This window comes from Podarcis melisellensis (genome assembly GCF_964234715.1).
Source record: "Podarcis melisellensis genome assembly, chromosome: 4".
NCBI lineage: Eukaryota > Metazoa > Chordata > Lepidosauria > Squamata > Lacertidae > Podarcis > Podarcis melisellensis.
In genome coordinates this window covers 53852993-53873835 of record NC_138531.1, presented here as the reverse complement: position 1 = coordinate 53873835, position 20843 = coordinate 53852993, and the positions used below count along the sequence as shown (strand labels likewise).

The following is a 20843-nucleotide window of genomic DNA, read 5'->3' as shown; positions in this document are numbered from 1 at the left end:
CTGACTTCAGCTACAAAAGCTGAGGCTGCTGAACACAATCTCAGACAGTTGTACTGTTTAAGGCGTTTTATTGGAGGCAGGGTAGATACTGTTGTTGCTCTTTATTCTTTGTATATCTATTTTGGATCTTGATATACATGGAAATCATTTAAATTGTTTGTGTACCTTTTGATGTTTTGTTTACTGCTTATGACTACTTTTGTTATGTTCGTAGTTATGTAATTTTGTATATGTTGCACCCACCTTCAGCATCCTTTTGACTTTGAAAAGGCGGCATACAAATAAAATTATTGATTGATTAACCATTTGTATATGGCACATTAAGACAATATTGTGCTTGGAATGCTGCATATACAACAGAAGCTGTGTAAAATATTCACAATGGGTTGCCAACAGCTAGCATATTCCACAGTGGAAATAAGGAGGTTTAAAACCAAGGAAGTGCAATTTTAGCAAAGCTTTCCCAAAAATGTTGTGGAAGCAGTAATTCAGGTGATTTGGCAAATGATCGTGATACATTTGAGAGTTGTGTGACCCAGTCTGGGCCAAAAAGAACCCCACTCTCAATGCACTTTCCTGGAAATGTGGAAGAGTATGGAATGCAAGTCTGCACTGGTGAGAAATTCAGGTGACAAAATGGTAGACAATTCTTACATAAGGAAACAGACGAGGAGTAGAAGGAAAGAAATGGTAGCAATGGCATTAGATGGTTACATCTTTCTTGTATGCTCAGGTTCAGACCTCTATATTAGGATGTGTACAGATGTACCTAATTGTGAGCACATTCACTGCATTTGGGCAAATGTACAAGCTACTGCTTGGAACTGAGCTCAAGAGAAACCTGTTCTGGGTTTCAGGAGATGTTTTGCACACCACTAATTGCCTGGCTCTTTGTGTCAACCATAAAGCTACTTGCTCATTCTTACGAGTTTAAAAAGTGTTTAAAATGGTTTTTTTATTATTCAAAATGCCATGTAGCTGAGCAGATAAACATGCTAAGTATCTGAAAACAAAAATCAAACTTATGCATACAAACTAACACATACAAATATATCCTGAAACATGGAGGAGAGAGGACCTAAGTGAGAGGGAGGGACCCTGCTTCCAATCTGAGGGCTGAATTGCTTCTAGGGGAACATTCTGGAAGCTGCATGTGAGTGGTTGGGGTCAGAGGCAAAAGTGGGTGAAATAACAGGTGTGACTCTTATCTTGATATAGTAAACCTCATCCCAGCTATACAGAAGTGAGAGGTTTCTGTTTGCATGTACACATACTTTTCTATCCAGAGTCCTCACCATAGTTTAAGGACAGATTCCAGCAAGCCAAAAACACTGGAGGGAGGCATAAAGAATGGCCAGAGAGGGGTGTGGCCCGAAGAGAGAGAGAGAGTAACCTGAATGGGGGTGTGGCCTATGGAGAGGCCTGAGACATGCATTTACTGATGTTATCCCAGATGCTAAGGGGACAGCAGAATGCGGGAATGAATATTTTAACCTACACCGACTCCTGGTTTCAGATATTTCTATACACAGCCATTGGTGACCAGGAAAAAAACATCTCTGGCAAAAGTAAACCCAGAACCCTGAATCTGCTTATATATTTCCTGAGTCCCCTGGATTTGTTTTACTAAAACGTACCTAACATAATCATTTCTCAATACTGAATCACTGCTTCAATCTTTCATTATTTATAGTGGGTACTTGCACCGTTAAATGCTTTACTCCCCACCAAATTACACAGGGAAACACTTTGTTTTCTAAAATTTTGACTTCCTAACTATTGACAAAGTCGAATGAGTACTTTTGAAAGAAAGAAAAAGCACATATATATCCAGCAACTGAAAAGTGAACTTACCAAGGAGTGGAACTGGTTGGGTGACAGGAGCTGAGATACTTGTAGAAGTTACAGGTGGCGGAGCATTTGGATATCCTTTGGAGCCATCTGCATTTTCAGCATTTCCTCTAGCTGCAGAAACTACTGTTGGAATGGGGTTTCCCACAGAAGAGTCTTTTGTAGTGTCTTCATTTATATTGGCCACAGTAGCTAGAACAGTGATATTAACAGAGATATTTTCAATGGCATACACTTGCGATACCATCAACTTTAATAACATAACAAATTAGACTTACAGTTTGGGATGTTTACTCCTGGAGAAGGAGGAACAGAGACCGGAGGAACTGAAACTGGGGGGTTAATAGGTGGCGGTGGTCCAGGAGGAAGGAAACCTATGAAGACAGAAATAACAAAGCATCACTACAACAGAAATCCTTTATGTTGTTGTTGCTGTTGTTGTTGTTTAGTCGTGTCTGACTCTTCGCGACCCCATGGACCAGAGCACGCCAGGCACTCCTGTCTTCCACTGCCTCCCGCAGTTTGGTCAAACTCATGCTGGTAGCTTCAAGAACGCTGTCCAACCATCTCATCCTCTGTCATCCCCTTCTCCTTGTGCCCCCAATCTTTCCCAACATCAGGGTCTTTTCCAGGGAGTTTTCTCTTCTCCTTAAAAGGAAAGGAGTACCCTTCCACAACTTGATGCCCTACATATGTTTTGAACTACATCTCCCATCCACCCAAAGCAGCATGGCAATGGTCACAGATAATGGGAGTTGGAGTCCAAAATATCTGGATGTCACTAGGTTGTAGTAGATTCACAATTCATATGTATGAAAATTATGAGACTATCTAATTACCTGGAGGCAAATGCATTGGGTTGAAGCCAGGCCTCAAAAATGGCGGAGGTGGAACTCCAGGACCAAATCCTGGAGGTGGCATTCCCATGGGAGGGGTAAATGTAGGTGGTTGAAGTGTACCAACCATTGGAGGTCCTGGCTGGTGTGGTGGAACCTGCAGTGGAATGAAAAAAATTACTCACCAATAATTCTACAGCTTTTTACCCATAGATATTGACTTACTGAGCATGAAGACTTTGTGTGACATTTTAACAGAGCCAACTATTAGAATTCTCTCTCTCTCTCTCTCTCTCTCTCTCTCTCTCTCTCTCTCTCTCTCTGAATAATGTGTAGACATTGTATCTTACTAAAACTCTTTTTCAGTGGAATCATTTACATGGGAGGATAAGGAACCACAAACGTTTACAAGGAGCTTTCTTTGTAGTTGTCATTTCGGAATCTGCCATTAGATAATGAGAAAAGTTACTTTTAAAAATGAAGAACGTGTTTGCATTGTTGTGTGCTGAATAAAAAGAAATGCAGAAAGCTCCAGCAGCATTTAAAACAGCCTTTCTCACCCTGATGCTCTCAAAACAATTTGGGCCACAACTCCATCAGCTTCAGCCAGCACCACCAAGCTGGCTGCGGCCAATGGGACAAATAGTCTAAAACATCTAGAGGGTAACAGGCTGGTGAAAACTGATTTAAAGAGTCCCTTGCTCTTAAGTGGTATCTTTAGATTGTACAGTTAAACTTCACCTCTTGGCATAGGATCTTCAATAAAAGACCTATAATTGGACTGATCATAGGTAAGAGAAAGACAATTTTACTTGCATAAAATCTTAGAGCAGTTAATTTATCAGATATTATGCACAATTGTAAGAACTGTTTGAAAGTGTTTTTGAAGTGATTTCAATGAAGTTTGCTTTTCAACTAATGCAATTAACACATAAATCAACAGTTTCAGTGCTGATGGCCCTGCATGTTTTGCCATCATTTAACCAATCTGTCAACAAGTTATCAGGTTAAGTTAAACCTATAGTCCTTATCTAATCAATCTAAAGCTAAATTCTCACATTGCTTTTTGACACAACAAAGATACTATAACAGGTTGTACCACGTGATTTCTTCATTTGAATGCGCCTTCAAAGCAACTAATTCTGATATTTCTTCTGTATCAGGTATACTTTTAGTTAGTACTAAACCTTGCTGTATGTTTCAAATGTGAATTTTCATTATGTAAAAGATGTATTGTAATACCATCATATGGTATGTGCGTCAGCATGTCAAAACAGTGCATGAAATTGCATCTTACTTCTCAACAACAAGATGAACCAAGCTTTAAAATTTCCATATGCAGAAATGAGAAATCAAAAGGAGAAAAACAACTTACCTGTGGTGGAGGCACTGTTATTGGTGTGGGCATAGGAACAGGCATTTGAACGGACATATTTTTAGCAACCGGAGAAGTTTGTTCATTATGTGCAGCGTCTCCCGCGCCTCCATTCTGGGCTACTTGGTTTTCTGACTTTTTTGGAATTCCTTTCCATTCTACAGGAAAGATATAAACATCAATTATAAGAATGTAAAATATTTAATCTCAATTTCTGCCTTACAATGCAAGTGTAAAGTCTGCATTAATTTAATTAATGCATTAACTGATGATATGTATACATCATGGCCAACCCACTTATCTGTCCCAATGGCAATCACAAATACTATCTGAATCTGTTTAGGGTGACAAAAGACAATTTTTGGAATGTGCACGTATAGTTTGTTCAGCAAAAGCACAGATTTGTTTGAAATGTTTATCTTGCAGCCCCATTATCTATCTTTATAACAAGCATGTAGGGTAGAATCCAATACTGCACATGCAACCAAAATTCACACTCCTCTTTGTCCTGCAGCCCCTCATAGGTCCCATTCAGCTCCATTTATGTGATTTTTTTTTTGAAAGAGCGCACACAAAACTCTGCATTTAAATTTTATGCATACTATTTTTATGTAAAATATGGATTTCATCACAAAATATAAATTTTATCAAATTCTTTTAAATAGAACTATTTTTGTCCATGCTGAAACTGTACTGCATTATCTGCATATGTGTGTAATTGGACTAGGAGCTGCATTCCAAACCACAAGCAGGTACAGAAGCATCAAATCAGGTAAAAATTGACTGAATAAACACCTTCGCTATTCCCTAATTATCAGCCCTCTTTCACACTACCAAGTAAGTATTAGAATTTATGTTTGAATTAGATTTCACGCTCCAAGGGGATTCACGTTCAAGTGAAGTTCTACTTACAAGCATCTCCTAAAGCTCTACCCCAAAGCAAGCAGAGTAAAACAAGTGACTTTTTTAAAACAGATTCAAATTATTTCACTTGTAAGACTTTTTATTAAATAAGTATTTGTTTTCCATATATTTATCTCTTACCAGGACTAAGTGTTTCATTGTCCAGCATTCCTCCTTCACAGAAGCTTTCCAAATCTTCAGGCTTAACTTTGCCCCATGGTATGTAGGTAACGCCTAATTCTACATCCCAATACTGCTTATAGTCTGGTTTAATTCCTTTATTTAAAGCCCATGCAATCTGAAGGAAAACAGCAACATACCAGTGATTTCCTTCCTACAGTGAACCTGTACTTGTTCAGCACAACTAAAGTCAGAAAGCAAAACATTTTACCCAAGAGTAGACCCACTGAAATGAATAGACCTAAGTTTGTCATGTCCATTTATTTCAGCAGGTCTACTCTGAGTGTGACTCACATTCAACACAGCCCACATACAATGGGAAATCTGCAAAGAATAACATATCGTAGCCCTGTGAAAAATTCTTGCAACGAGATGACCAAAGACAGTGTCACGTAATTATGCAAGCCACATAAACTGCCTCCAAATAACATGGTGATTCGTTCTGTTTGTAGGAGCTTACCACTTGGCTCATCCACCAAATAGTTATCATAAATAAACATTCCCCCCAACCTGAGCTGAATGGGGTTTTTCTTACTGCTACCAAATATTTTTTCCAAAACCCCTCTGGATTAATTGATTGCTATGGATGACAATGGTGTCTGCAGCAAAACCAATTTCTGTTTTTACAATGAAAGTGCTCCTTCCTCTCTTCCCTCTTGAAAATATTATCCCATAGAAATCTTTGGGGAGGGGGTTGAGGGAAAAATTGTATCCTATAAGTTAATTTATTGAAAAATATATCCAATACCTTTATAAATTTCTGATTCACTTTAAAGTTCCCACGACTCAGTTTCTGAAGAGCACGGTATGCATCTTGTCTTTCCACCATTACAATATAGGCACATCCCCTTGGTGGTATCATCTGTTGTAAAAATAAAAACATTGCACTACTATTAAACAGGAATTCCCATAAATTTTGCAAGGAAAAAGTGCAAAGTCACAAGAAATTTGTTTGAATGTGTGCCTTATTTCCTTTTAAGGCATAAATCAGTGGAGAGAAACCTCTAGCCCTCAACCTTAATTGCCAAGGGTCTCAGTTTGGTCTGCAAGGCCATTTGCCACAAACCATGTCCACTCAACAAACACATGACACCATTCTCATGGTGCAGCTCCCTCTTCACTTGTAGGAAAAGGTTTGACTTCAGCTCACTACCTCCAAACAGAGCAATTTTCCTCTGCAACAAGCACCTTTGAAGTCAGTCTGTGAATCCAAAGTGCTTTCTGAAAATGGAGAAAGCAACACACACACACACACACACACACACACACACCATACTCTACTGTCAGCTGCACTAGGCAGTTTCCAACAGGGAACTCACCAGTGCAGCCAATACCAGACATCTGCAAAGGAAAAATTCTCCATTTACGGGTTGAATCCAAACCACTTCCTCCAAATATACTTCAAGGGAGCTGATTGGCGATTGCAGAAACTCATTCGAAGGCATGCTAAGAACATCAATTGGCACACCTATGAAGTATAGTGGTGCCTCAGGTTAAGTACTTAATTCGTTCCGGAGGTCCGTACTTAACCTGAAACTGTTCTTAACCTGAAGCACCACTTTAGCTAATGGGGCCTCCTGCTGCCGCCGGAGCCCGATTTCTGTTCTCATCCTGAAGCAAAGTTCTTAACCTGAAGCACTATTTCTGGGTTAGCGGAGTCTGTAACCTGAAGCTTATGTAACCTGAAGCGTATGTAACCTGAGGTACCACTATAGGTTGCTGTAACCACTAATCAGCAATTATATAGACTTCAACTTTGATAACTGTCCATCACCAGATGTCCTGCACATCTGTCAAAGTTGGCCAATGGGGGTAGGGAAGCTAAGGATCCTGCCCACTGGCCAGATCCAGTTCTCTACTCCTGGCATAAACCAAGATACATTGTCTGTACAGCAACAGAAGAACTGGGACTTGCGTGTTTTTAATATTTCTTAAGTTCTTAGAGGTTTCTGAGGAAATACATAATGTTGATTATGGACTTTATTTGTTTGCTGCATCTATTACTAATATTCCGTACTGTTTACAGCAATTTCTCACATCAGAACATTTAAAATGTTGTCTTTTAAAAAATCATAACTCATACAAGTATTCAATTTGTTTTTAAACAAGTATACAAATTTGCTAGCATGTGTTGGAAAAAAATACTACATGAATCACTCAAAATGTTTTCAGCTGGATGATTTTATTTTCTCGTAACTTGTATTTTATTTCATACTCACATTTATAGATTCAATTGGTCCAAACTCTTCTAGGAGACCTCCAACATCCTGCTGCGATGTTCGTTTATCCAACTGGCCTACCCATAGTGTTGTACTGCAAACTAAAAATGTGACAAGTCAAAGATGACTGGCAACTTGAATCACAAGCTAGCAATAATTTGGAAAGTATACATGAATCTGAATGGGTAGGATCTAGAGTCCCTTGAGCAAATGGAAAGCTCCTCCAGAAGGAGACATCTCTCATTTCCAAACTCAGAATGAGAGGCTAGAGCTTGTCATCATCGCCAAAAACAGGACACTACTAATCATGGTGAAATTAACAAGAACATTTGTGCATTTCTGGCCCACCTTTTAAAAATATATACTTAGTTTTACTACACTGGTGGCTCTCAAACTTTCCGAGGACTGCAGCTCAGTAATAAAATGGATTTAACACAGTGATGCAGAGTATCAGTTTGCCATTCTGACTTTGCCTACTGTTCTGAAGTGCTATCTTACCGGAAAAAGAAAGCAAGGACAAAAACACATTTGACAGCATGTATTAATACTGTTCCATCTTGCTAAGAAAGACAGAAATAATACTCACCACTAACAGTTTCTGTTTTGATTGGAGGAAGGCCTTTTGCTCTGCGTTCTTTCTCTCTCTCCCTTTCACGCCTTTCTTGGGATCGGGATCGAGGGGAATGGCGGCGCCTGTCCCGGGAACGGGAACGACGATGGCGTGATCTTCTAGTCCGAGAACCAGACCGTGATCTTCTCCTTTTGGGTGATCTAGTATTTAAGGAAGATATTAAAAAGACAGAGTAAGTTTTACATTCATAGGTAACTTGCTGGCTGCTACTGAATTCTGCCCATCCCCAAATCTGAGAATTGTTATTGTATAGCAAGGCTTGTCCTTTGAGAGCAATGTGAAAACTTTCCCTTTTAAGATCTTTATTTCTGGCTATCACTGCCCCAAAATGCAAACAAAACACCTCTAAGAAGCCGACCTTGCCTTAGAAAAACCACACCCCATTTGTCCCTACGTATGCCTTGTATGAAATCACAAAATGCAAATGATCCATTCTTGAATGTAGCACTTACTGAATGGCAAAGTATAAAACCATAAATAACAAGATTGTAGGATAAGAGATTAAAAGCTTTCAGCTTTGAGATTTTTACATTATTCCTGTATCTGGATACACTCTAGTACCTATTAATGGATTATAAATGTACATGTAATTGCTACTTCGTACCTTGATGCAGATCTAGATCTTGACTTTCTGCTCTCATGCCTCTTTCCTTCGTGAACAGGAGGCTGATCCACTTCCATTTCCTGGGGGGGGGGGGAGGCAAGGATTTATTACCACTGCTGTTCTTCAGTTTCACTTTTTGATCAGTTTCAAATTTAAAACTAGACAGCATTTGAAATGTAAAGATTTTCATTTGGTTCAAATTACAATTCATATTCACTTATATGTACATAAATGTACAGATTGTAAAAACACGATTCCTTAAGAAAATGCTGTTTAAGTGGTTTAATTAACATAGTTAAGGATGTATCTTACTAAATATTTGGAGCAAACCTACTGGAATCAATGGGCAACAGGTGTCATGATTAACTTGCAGCAAATGAAAACTAGTAAGTGGTGGAAATCAATCAATCATTTTGCTTCAGCAAAATGCTAAACGAATCACATTCTATCTAAAGTATTAGTTGTAAAATAAAGCATGTAAGCTTGACAGGAATATCCAACACCCTTGCTAATCCATATATAATTTGAGCTGAAAACAGGTGTATTATATTATCTGAAGTAACTAAGGTATTTGTATTTCTAATGAGCAAGTTTAACTTCTTTAAGTGAGAATTTACGACCTGCCGATTCTGTCCAATAAAGCATTATACAAACTGAAAACTTCTACTCAGTGCAGTGTAGTGGATACATCAGTTAAATTAAGAGATTTCTGCTGTTACAGTTACTGGACAGTGAAATCCTGGCATAGATGTAATCTATTTACAGTAGTCTCGCAACTTGTGTGGGGGTTATGTTCGGGGTGATTGCGCAAGCACCCCTACCTGTCCGATGCTGGCACGCTGAGCAGACATTGCTCCACACATATAGAAGCTCTCCGTTTTGCTTAAGGGGTTCTGGGAGGGTCTCATGGGAGCTTAAAAGCAAGGTGGAGAGCTTAAAAGCTCTTTCCAGAGTGGGAAGACCTGGTACCAAAATAACTTTTTAAAAGTTCTCTGGCTTGTGTGCGTTTCATTTGTGTGCTTGCAGCGAACTGGTCAGCAAATATGTAAAGCTGTGATTGTTAAAGTTAAAGGTGTGCAAGTGCTTTTGCAAAACCATTAAACCATTGTTTATAGTTTACAGAGATTATAGTCAACAGAATACTTTCTAGTTTGTTAGCTTGTTCATATGAAGGAAAGGCATAAAGAGTCTGTGTGCACTGCCAAATGTTTGTTCATGTATCATCTTATTAAGCCAAAGTACGATTGTCTGAATATTGCCTATATTGCCTTTTTGATCAAGGACTAAAATTGGAGATACAATAAATGTAGATTCCTTCACAAAGCACATATTAAAGTATACAGATTCTAGTGAACATTAGAAATTTTTGAAACGATTAAGCAATTAATCTACCATACCATCATAATGTTCTGCCGCCGCCACTTTGGGTGACTAAACATACTAAAACTCAGTACTCTAAAGGAGTCTGACCTGTACTGGAAATCTAATGTGACAAACACATCCAGATAAATTAAAATAGGGTAAGAAACAGTGATCAAAACATACACTATGGAACTCTTGTGAACAGTCCTGAGATTTCTTCCTGGGTGCAACATATGGCACTAGGGCTGGGGGAAAAGATAGCAAGTTATTTACCTGCTGATGTGTATGTTTCTGTGTATGTGGTTCATTTTGTGCTGGAAAAGAAGGCTGGAAAGGTTGTTGCACCTGGGGTGAGGGTTGCATCCCAGGCTGAGCCATGGGAGGAAACTGTGAGGCAGGTAGAAGTCCATAACTTGGCATTTGTCCATTTGGAGGAAGTGGGACCTTGTAGAAAAAAGAATATATAGGTATTTTCCATTAATTTAAAATCAAGAACAAGCGTTCAAAGTACTGCATATCTAAGTACTGTGCATAAGGGAAATGTTTCCAATACCTGGTGAAGCATAGGTTCCTGTTGCATTCCAAGCACTCGTTGCTGATACTGGTCTATATTTGGGAGCTGGGCATAAACTTGTTGCTGCATACCTTCACCCGGAAAACCACTGAGCAATAAATAAAAGATTTTAAAGCAGCGTTTTAAGGACATAAAATTTAGTACGGTAACCTAGGCTGCCAGCAGTGCTCCCCTCCCCATGCATGTTTTCGATGAATACAAACTTCCCCTCTTTGCTCCCCCTCCTTCTGTTGCTTTTCTTTGTCAAGACTCTAGACTGCAGGCTCATTAGGGATGGAAACAGTATTCTAGCTGTTATAATGATGGCACTATTTAAGTATTTTTAAAGCTGAGGTGGTAATATTCAACTGTAACTGCAGGATAGGGGCTTTTGGTTTTGCGTAGCGAACTGTTGCATATCAAATATTGCATAATAAAAGAGTTCAAAACAATGAAGTCTAATGAAGAGAACCTATATATGCAACATTACGCTTCTACAACATCACCTTAAATTTTAGCATTTACTGCTCTGACTCATAAATCTTACAATGTTGGTTGAGAGATTGCAGGAGCTGTTGGTTCCTCTTTCTTGGTGTCTTCTACTGCTTCTGGTTCATCATCATAGTCAAATCGATCCAACAGCTTCTGAAACATATTACATTGAGCCAACTCTATTTTCTTCAGTAAATAATGAAAGACAAGTAAACAATATTGGTACCACTGACAATGTAAGATCATTTTAAGTTTTGCATACCAAAGTATGGTTCACCAAAAACCAGAAAGGGGGGAAGGAAATGTCACATGCAGTGGAGGTGGAATCAAGACTCCCTGAATACTTGTTCTCATAGCATGAAACAATAATTTGGCATGGCATTCCACAAAAAAACAAATCATTGAGTAAATTCCTTTTTAGTACAAGAAAAATATTACCTTATCAAAAGATGTCTTTTGCTCAGGTGCTGAGAAATCGTGTTTTTGTTCGGATGGTTGCGTTGCTGTAGTCTGCAGCTGGGCAGTAATAGCATGGACCTGAGCCATTACATTGTTATCTATCACAGGAGACTGAGGTTTCGGAGGCTGCTGAAAAGTCTGAAGAATCTGTTGGAGCTAAAATAATGAAACTGCAACCATTAACATCTTCTTAGGAATGATCATGAAAACATCAGAGGCGTAATAAATGTACAATAATTGATGCCTTCCAATGGGTGGATATCTGCTCTCCCCACCCTCCAATCAGGCAGGAGTTACTGCTATGCTGGTGGGTATTATGGTACAAGGCAGCTGCTCCCTCTGCTCTGTGTTCTTAAAGCTATAAGGAAGCACAGAGGTAGCCACAATAGACAGCCACAAAAGAGAGCTTTGCATGGAAACCTAGTAAAGAACTGATGATCACATCTGCATATTCACACTCTCTCTTCTGCACTTAAAAGTCTACTAGTCCTCAAAGAGAAGTACTAGTGCTATTCAGATGAGTAGACAGCTGGCAAGAGAATAGAAAGGACATTTCTTACTCAAGCAAAGGTCAGACATGTTATACATATGCATGATTTATTTTCAGACCAGATGTGATCAGTAAACAGCAGAAATATTGATTTCACTATTCACTAATGCAATTCAACATCTTTTCAACATCTACATGCAGCCGCTGGGCGAGATCATCAGGGGGGTTGGGTTCGGTGTTCATCAATATGCGGATGATACCCAGCTCTACCTCTCTTTCAAATCAGAACCAGTGAAGGCGGTGAAGGTCCTGTGTGAGTGTCTGGTGGCGGTTGGAGGATAGATGGTGGCTAACAGATTGAGGTTGAATCCTGACAAGACAGAAGTACTGTTTTGGGGGGACAGGAGGTGGGCAGGTGTGGAGGACTCCCTGGTCCTGAATGGGGTAACTGTGCCCCTGAAGGACCAGGTGCATAGGCTGGAAGTCATTTTGGACTTGCAGCTGTCCATGGAGGTGCAAGTCAATTCTGTGTCCAGGGCAGCTGTTTACCAGCCCCATCTGGTACGCAGGCTGAGACCCTATCTGCCCATGGACTGTCTCGCCAGAGTGGTGCATGCTCTAGTTATCTCTCACTTGGATTACTGCAATGCGCTCTATGTGGGGCTACCTTTGAAGGTGACCCAGAAACTACAACTAATCCAGAATGCGGCAGCTAGACTGGTGACTGGGAGAGGCCGCCAAGACCACATAACACCGGTCTTGAAAGATCTACATTGGCTCCCAGTACGTTTCCGAGCTCAATTCAAAGTTTGGTGCTGACCTTTAAAGCCCGAAATGGCCTCGGTTCAGTATACCTGAAGTAGTGTTTCCACCCCATCGTTCTGCCCGGACACTGAGGTCCAGCACCGAGGGCCTTCTGGCGGTTCCCTCACTGCAAGAAGCCAGGTTACAGGGAACCAGGCAGAGGGCCTTCTTGGTAGTGGCACCCGCCCTGTGGAATGCCCTCCCACCAGATGTCAAAGAGAAGAACAACTACCAGACTTTTAGAAGACATCTGAAGGCAGCCCTGTTTAGGGAAGCTTTTATGTTTAACAGACCACTGTATTTTAATATTTTGTTGGAAGCCGCCCAGAGTGGCTGAGGAATCCCAACCAGATGGGCGGGGTATAAATAATAATAATAATAATAATAATAATAATAATAATAATAATAATAGTGAATTACAGTGGTGCCTCGCAAGACGAAATTAATTCGTTCCGCAAGTCTCTTCGTCTTGCGAGTTTTTCGTCTTGCGATGCACGGTTTTCCATAGGAATGCATTGAAAACCAATTAATGCGTTCCTATGGAAACCGCCTTCCCCGACCTCTTCTGGCGGGCGGCATTTTAAAATCGCCCGGGACAGCGGAGGACTTCTCCGCTGTCCGGGGCGATTTAAAAGCCCCTGGGAAGGCAGGCAGGGGGGACAAAGACTTTTGCCCCCCCCCCTGCCTTCAGAAAAGGTCCAGGACAGGCGCGGACCTCTCCGCAAGCAGCGGGAGCGCTACTTGCGGAGAGTTGCCAGCGCGCCCAGGCTTTCCCGCCCCGCCGCCGGGCTTCGGGACATGGTTCCGATGCCAGGCGGCGGGGGGAGGCTTTCCCGCCCCGCCGCCCGGCATCGGGACATGGTTCCGATGCCGGGCGGCTGGGGGAGGCTTTCTCACCCCGTCGCCCGGCATCGGGACGATGCCCCGAAGCCGGGCGGCGGGGGGAGGCGTTCCTGCCCGGCCGCCCGGCATCGGGACGATGCCCCGAAGCCGGGCGGCGGGGGGAGGCGTTCCTGCCCGGCCGCCCGGCATCGGGACGATGCCCCGAAGCCGGGCGGCGGGGGGAGGCGTTCCTGCCCCGCCGCCCGGCATCGGGACGATGCCCCGAAGCCGGGCAGCGGGGGGAGGCTTTCTCGCCCCGTCGCCCGGCATCGGGACGATGCCCCGATGCCGGGCGGCGGGGGGAGGCTTTCCCGCCCCGCCGCCCGGCTTCGGGACATGGTTCCGATGCCAGGCGGCGGGGGGAGGCTTTCCCGCCCCGCCGCCCGGCTTCGGGACATGGTTCCGATGCCAGGCGGCGGGGGGAGGCTTTCCCGCCCCGTCGCCCGGCATCGGGACGATGCCCCGAAGCCGGGCGGCGGGGGGAGGCGTTCCTGCCCCGAAGCCGGGCGGCGGGGGGAGGCTTTCCCGCCCCGCCGCCCGGCTTCGGGACATGGTTCCGATGCCAGGCGGCGGGGGGAGGCTTTCCCGCCCCGCCGCCCGGCATCGGGACATGGTTCCGATGCCGGGCGGCGGGGGAGGCTTTCCCGCCCCGCCGCCGGGCTTCGGGACATGGTTCCGATGCCGGGTGGCGGGGGGAGGCTTTCCCGCCCCGCCGCCCGGCTTCGGGACGATGCCCCGAAGCCGGGCGGTGGGGGGAGGCTTTCCCGCCCCGTCGCCCGGCATCGGGACGATGCCCCGAAGCCGGGCGGCGGGGGGAGGCGTTCCTGCCCGGCCGCCCGGCATCGGGACGATGCCCCGATGCCGGGCGGCGGGGGAAGGCTTCAAAAGCCATCCGGGGGCTTTTAAATCGCCCCGGACAGTCCCGGGGCGATTTAAAAGCCCCCGGTTAGGCAGGCAGGGGGGGCAAAGACTTTTGCCCCCCGCCCGCCTTGGGAAGAGGTCCCTCTTCCCAAGGCGGGCGGGGGGGCAAAAGTCTTTGCCCCCCCCCGCCTGCCTTCAAAAGCCGTCCGGGATAGCGGGAAGCGCTTCCCTGCTATCCCGGACCGCTTTTAAAATGCTGGCGGTGGGGAGCAAAGCCTTTCGCCCCTCCGGCCTTCCTGGACCTCTTCTGAAGTCCGGAGGGGGGAAAAAGGCTTTGCTCCCCACCGCCAGCATTTAAAAAAAGGTCCCCGAGATTTCCCTATGGGCTTTCGTCTTGCAATGCAAGCCCATAGGGAAAATCGTCTAGCGAAGCGTCGCAAAACCCGAAAAACCCTTTCGTCTTGCGGGTTTTTCGTCTTGCGAGGCATTCGTCTTGCGGGGCACCACTGTAGTAGTAGTATTATTATTATTATTATTATTATTATTATTATTATCAAATTTCCACTAATGGTTTTAAAATAGAATAGTTATATATTCTGCATTTGATAACCATCTTATTATCTTAATTTGAATTCTGTATGTTTGAACAAAAAGTCTCTGCTTGCCTGTTGTCCTTGTGTTGTCTGAAATAACTGGGCTACAGCTGCAAAGGCATCAGAACTGGGCAATTGCGGCACAGCAGGTACTGAATTGGAAGCAACTTGAAGAGGCTCAAATGGAATCACTGTGGCAGGAGGTGGTGAACCTACAAAATTTAAATGCAACGTTAAGATTTCAACAATTCCCACTGATAGCATTGCACTTTTACGCTATAATGCAAGTTTTTAAAAATCAAAACTTGGGTGGTCAGTCTGTAGACTATTCGCAAATATGGTCAGTAAGTTTTTTTTTAATTCCACGGGCAGGATTCTCAAAAATAGACATCATGTGGCAATGCTTCATTGCCAAACACCCTCATGCCCTGCATGCCACAACACAAAGTATGTATTTTATTGTATTTTGAATACTTTTTGGAAGCCGCCAGAGTGGCTGGGGAAACCCAACCAGATGGGAAGGGTATAACTAATAAGTTGTTGTTTTAGGGCCAGGTGAATATATGGCTGTAAGTATATGCTAAATATTCTTAAGGTAAAGGTAAAGGTACCCCTGCCCGTACGGGCCAGTCTTGCCAGACTCTGGGGTTGTGCGCCCATCTCAAGAGGCCAGGGGCCAGCGCTGTCCGGAGACACTTCCGGGTCATGTGGCCAGCGTGACATCGCTGCTCTGGCGAGCCAGAGCCGCACACGGAAACGCCGTTTACCTTCCCGCTGGTAAGCGGTCCCTATTTATCTACTTGCACCTGGGGGTGCTTTCGAACTGCTAGGTTGGCAGGCGCTGGGACCGAGCAACGGGAGCGCACCCCGCCGCGGGGATTTGAACCGCCGACCTTTCGATCGGCAAGCCCTAGGTGCTGAGGCTTTTACCCACAGCGCCACCCGTGTCCCTTTAAATATTCTTAGGGCCAAACTAAATTTGACAATAATCATGCAAGTGGTATTTACATAATTATGTTCTGTATAGTAAACAGCAGCCACAGGTGAGTGGGGGCAATGAGGACTACAGCAGAGGCAAAGGGTTAAACCTCCCCATCAAAGCCTCAATCTAATTCTGAGCCCACTCACGGCTATATTTTGTGGTGCTGTTTCTTAAAACACAAAACTTCTTTTTGCATGATTATTGTCATGTCTAGTTTCATCCGCAGTCCCATATAAATTCCTATCTTTTTCTCTTTCTCTGTATTTCAGTAATCATACTTCTTTGTCATACTTCTGTATAGAAAACCATGATGACAGTTGATTGATGACAAAGTTCATGAAAGCCCTTTGTAGCTTAACAAGCCTACAGACTACAAATTTTGGGGGAAAAACCTTTATAAAGAATATTGATGATTGAATGGTTATATGGAGAGCTGCTTAACTGTTTGAGGTTAATATACTATTACACACACACCCCCCATTATTATATAATGTGTTTTGTCCATTAGCATTTTTAAAGTGCTTACTATTTAAACATCTCTAAGTGGTATATAAAAATATCATGAAAATAAAACAGTAGCAAAGCAGTATTAAACACAAACAGGAAAAGATAAAAAAGAATTTCAGAAATAACAGGATTCAATCATATGGACCAGGGAAAGCCTGGGCAAAAAGGTATGTCAACACAAGATGCCAGAAACATGTAACAGATTATGGTTCACATATGGCAGAGAGAAGGATATTTCACAGTGGTAGAAAATACTATTTGAGGACCAGTAATTTCCCTGTAGTGTTGTGCCATGAGTGAAAATTGAGTGAAAAATATCCTAAACGTGATATTGTGATACTGCAGGAGCAAGTGATATTGCTTAACTACTGAGCAATCTAAGGGGTGCCCCACTTATACACGGATGCCATTTCTGGTAACAGAATATGCTGTATAGTATCCAAATCATTGTGTATTTTATTTATTAGGCCATCTTAATATTTTCAGCCAGACTCATCAAGAACACAGCAATGGGTAGAAATAATTCTATTCAAAATATGGGAAGAACAAAAAAAAAAGTTTTCACAGTACAGTCCTAAGCATACACATGAATAAGACAGTCAACCAAAAGGCTCTTCACAGCGCTCTTATTCTATAATATAATCACTTAGCCAAAACATGAACTTTATCATATTTTTAACACCAAGAGTTACAACAACAAAAATCTATCTCCAACTTTTGCTTGCAATTAATTCAGCCCATTCTATGCAGATTAAAGCAAATAAAATCTGAGTTTGACAATACAGGGCCATAACATAAAATAATGCTTTAACTAAGATTTCCTACCTTCATTATTAGTAGTATCTTCAGTCATTGAAGCAGTACTGCTAGCTCCTGCTGCCATGTCGAGGAGAGGTTGAATTATTTCTATTTTAAACACTCCATTTTTCTGCCATAAGTTGAGGACACGAACTATCTTACTCTGTTCAAAGAAGAGATGTGTAAGTACACTTTAAAAAATCTTCATTTGCTTAATCAAAGCTTAGGAAGTTCAGACAATACTGTCCCCCCGCTTCAGTTTTATACATCATGAGATCAGGTAATGGACACATGCACTTTGTTTCCTATCACCTAAACAAATGTGAGACATCAGAGTTCAGATATCTTCTGTTCAGAGGGGAGACAAAACAAGGTGCATGAAACCAATCAATCTCACAATGCACAAAGATGAGAGCACAAAAATGCCATCTGAACAAGGCCCTAGTTCTTGCATGCATGCACACACACACACACACACACACACACACACAAAAGGGATTAGTACAGTACGAAACTTTTATACTTTGTTTCCTATGCTTTGTAACATTTTGTGACTTCTCCAGGAAAGAACTGTGGACATGAGCAACAGTGAGAAGGAATGGAGAGATCAAATCCCATACAATATTTTTCATGACACACTTTATGGACCTCCGAACTTAGTAAATGATGGCTACTTTATTCTATTCTAGACGTGGGGATCAGTTTTGTCAGCATAATACATACAAGCAGCAGGAACCCAAGCCTGTTCTAAGTCACCAGCCACATCTAGTTTGTGTTGCCGCTTTACTATCAAATAGAATAAAATCCAGCTCACATGGCTTTCTACACAGAAGAGAAAAGTTCCTCCATAAGAGCTTTTAGTCATGAAGTGGTGAGGAAGAAGGGCCTCAAAAATTTAAAAGCCAACTAGAAAAGAAACATTCAACATCAAGGCCTCATTCAGAAATAGTATCCAACAATCAACAATGTGTGTTTGTACAGAATAGACCAAATATAGTAGGATCAGAAGATGTTCATTTCTCTCTTTCTCTTTCTCTCTCTCTTTCACACACGCGCGCGCGCTCTCTCTCTCTCTCTCTCTCTCTCTCTCACACACACACACACACAGGAAGTCAAAATGCTACAAGAAATTGAGTTATACCTTGTCTTCTGTTGGACAGAGATATAAATACTGGAATGTGGCTGTTATATTTTTACAGAATCTTGGCCCAAAAACATCCTTATCTGTTCCAAATTGATGACGAGACTGACGAACAATAGAGTCAATAACATACAATCCAGGAACTTTGTATTCTGGTTTACACTAAAGAGAGAGACAGACAGAAAGTCTTATCAGTAATATACATTTTATAAATCCTAACAGTAAGCTGTGTGTGATCATAAAACAGGCCTATCATATTAGCATGAAGTTAAAAGTCCAGAAAGCGGGGGAAAGGAAAACAAACTAGCAGGTGCCATACGACACTATAGACATTCCACTATATTTCCTGGAATTTGAACGTAAGTGCTATTCACTTTTTAAACACTGATCTCAGAAATCCAGTCACATATCAGGAAAGATATGCACTTTAAAAATATGCCTATGAATATACATTAATTTGACTCAGTGATGGTTATTTTTCATAATGATGTCATAACTACAATGTTTTAATGTACATCACCAAATGTTTTTAAATGACTTGGCAGTTCAAAAATACTCTCACAAAAATAATCAATGTACAATAGAACAAGCAGACTAAGCCTGCCCCAGCATGCCCTGTCTTCGTATTAGTTGCATGTTACCTAGATCACAGGCAGAATTGACACAGCTAAGGTCAAGAATGTAGGCCCTAGGTCCCAAAACCTCAGTAACATCAAAGTTTTCTGGCATCTAGAGATGCAAGAAGGGGAGATCCATACACAATGCAATTCACTTTCCAGCTCCCATTCTAGGCAGGCTAAACTTCCACATCTCCTCTTATGCCTTGTGTGCTTACTTCGTCTTGCAGGTGTGTTGTGTATTAGTTTAGTGGTAGTTAGAAATAGCTAATTCTCCCAAACAAACAAAGAAACCCAAACAGCAAAGTTGCAACCTGTGCACATTTAACTTGCATGATCAAAATTTTACACGCTTGGCGGCCAGCCAGCTGGTATCACACAAGTTAAAGCACACAAGGCAGAGAGTCCTGCTTACCAGGCTCTGGGAAGATCTCACTCTGGGAAGCTCCTGCAAGATCTTGTCTTGTTGGGGGCGGGGGGGGGGGGCAAGGCCCATGCTTCCCAAAAGTATGAATGATCACACGGGAGTGGTTTCGTGATTTTTCCAACTACACAATTTTGGCTTTACATACAATCCCCCAGGACAAATCCCCATGTAATATGCTATCTTTCTGCACAGTTATGGAGCTATTACCATTGGCATAATTAATATATGCAGTTGCTGAGTGATTTCCCATAGAACTGCTAGATGCACATATTTTGATTGTGTGTGCTCTAAAAAAAACATTTTTGGGGGGAGAATATAAATTGCTGAATCATCAGTATATACAACTTAATAAATATTTCATTTACCTTTTTTATAAACTTCTCTACAATCTGGACTACGTGTTTGTAAAGCTGAAAGAGAATCAAAGAACATTTGAAATGTTTAATTTCATAATATGTTTAAGAAGTGTGAATTTGTTTACCTTAAACATTAGCATATAAACTCATATCAAACTAAGCAGAAGGAAATATATCATAGGTCATTTTATTAAACTAGTCCCAACCTGCATTTATAATTATCTCAAAGGAGTGTTTGAAATGGAGTTATTTTTAAAAATTACTTTGACAGTGATAAAAGTATACATTAAAAGCATTATAATTAAAATTATTCAGTATCTGTAAAATATTAATAAGTGAGAATGACTCTCAGTCCATGTGATCTTTGAAAAAACACAGAACATGCTACAAATGTTCAAACCTTTTAAAAATTTGTACAAAATAAAATAAATACTATCTTACCTTAATAGCTTTGATGGCAGCTTTAGTAATAAGAATCATCTTTGCACGAGAAATAGGAGGTTTCATCTCCATCAATGAGAAGAGCTAACATGGTGGGGTGGAGAGAAGAGAGAAACCAAAAATCATAAAACACAAGTAACTGAAATGCAACTTTGTCACTACGCACCTTTTGATGAACTCTTTCCATCCCAGTTAAATGCTAAATAGCCCCAGAACTAAAAACTAATTAGTTCAAATAACAGTGCAAGTTGTAAAGCTATTTCTGAAATTATGTCACACTTATAAAGTGACATATGTTCCAAACTGCACCCATTAAATGTTATAAAAATGGCTGATCAGACTATTCTGTGCTCTTCATATGAAGCTGAAACCTGTATCTCGGGCAATTCTCCAGACTTTTGTAGTCAAAATGCACTCTAGTCTCTGCCACCACTCAGGGGACTGCAGGTGTACACCCGTTGTCCATTGTGTTCCTCATC

The 20843-nt window shown here is 41.9% G+C and overlaps 1 protein-coding gene across 2 annotated transcripts in view; it reads right to left on the bottom strand.

Moving 5' to 3' along the window:
• SCAF4 (SR-related CTD associated factor 4) overlaps positions 1–20843 on the bottom strand; it is a 45392-nt gene that overhangs the window by 11277 nt on the left and 13272 nt on the right. The window contains exons 2-19 of one of the 2 annotated variants that reach the window (XM_081907981.1): positions 20365–20448; positions 19933–19977; positions 18524–18685; positions 17410–17545; positions 15168–15307; positions 11445–11621; positions 11062–11159; positions 10515–10623; positions 10235–10405; positions 8600–8679; positions 7951–8135; positions 7365–7465; positions 5894–6007; positions 5107–5263; positions 4063–4220; positions 2691–2844; positions 2130–2225; positions 1855–2043 (exon numbers count right to left, since the gene is read on the bottom strand). In XM_081907981.1, the coding sequence (XP_081764107.1) occupies positions 1855–2043; positions 2130–2225; positions 2691–2844; positions 4063–4220; positions 5107–5263; positions 5894–6007; positions 7365–7465; positions 7951–8135; positions 8600–8679; positions 10235–10405; positions 10515–10623; positions 11062–11159; positions 11445–11621; positions 15168–15307; positions 17410–17545; positions 18524–18685; positions 19933–19977; positions 20365–20448 (2356 nt within the window). The remainder of the gene's footprint in view (positions 1–1854; positions 2044–2129; positions 2226–2690; positions 2845–4062; positions 4221–5106; positions 5264–5893; positions 6008–7364; positions 7466–7950; positions 8136–8599; positions 8680–10234; positions 10406–10514; positions 10624–11061; positions 11160–11444; positions 11622–15167; positions 15308–17409; positions 17546–18523; positions 18686–19932; positions 19978–20364; positions 20449–20843) is intronic. The other variant, XM_081907980.1, reaches the window with a different exon arrangement.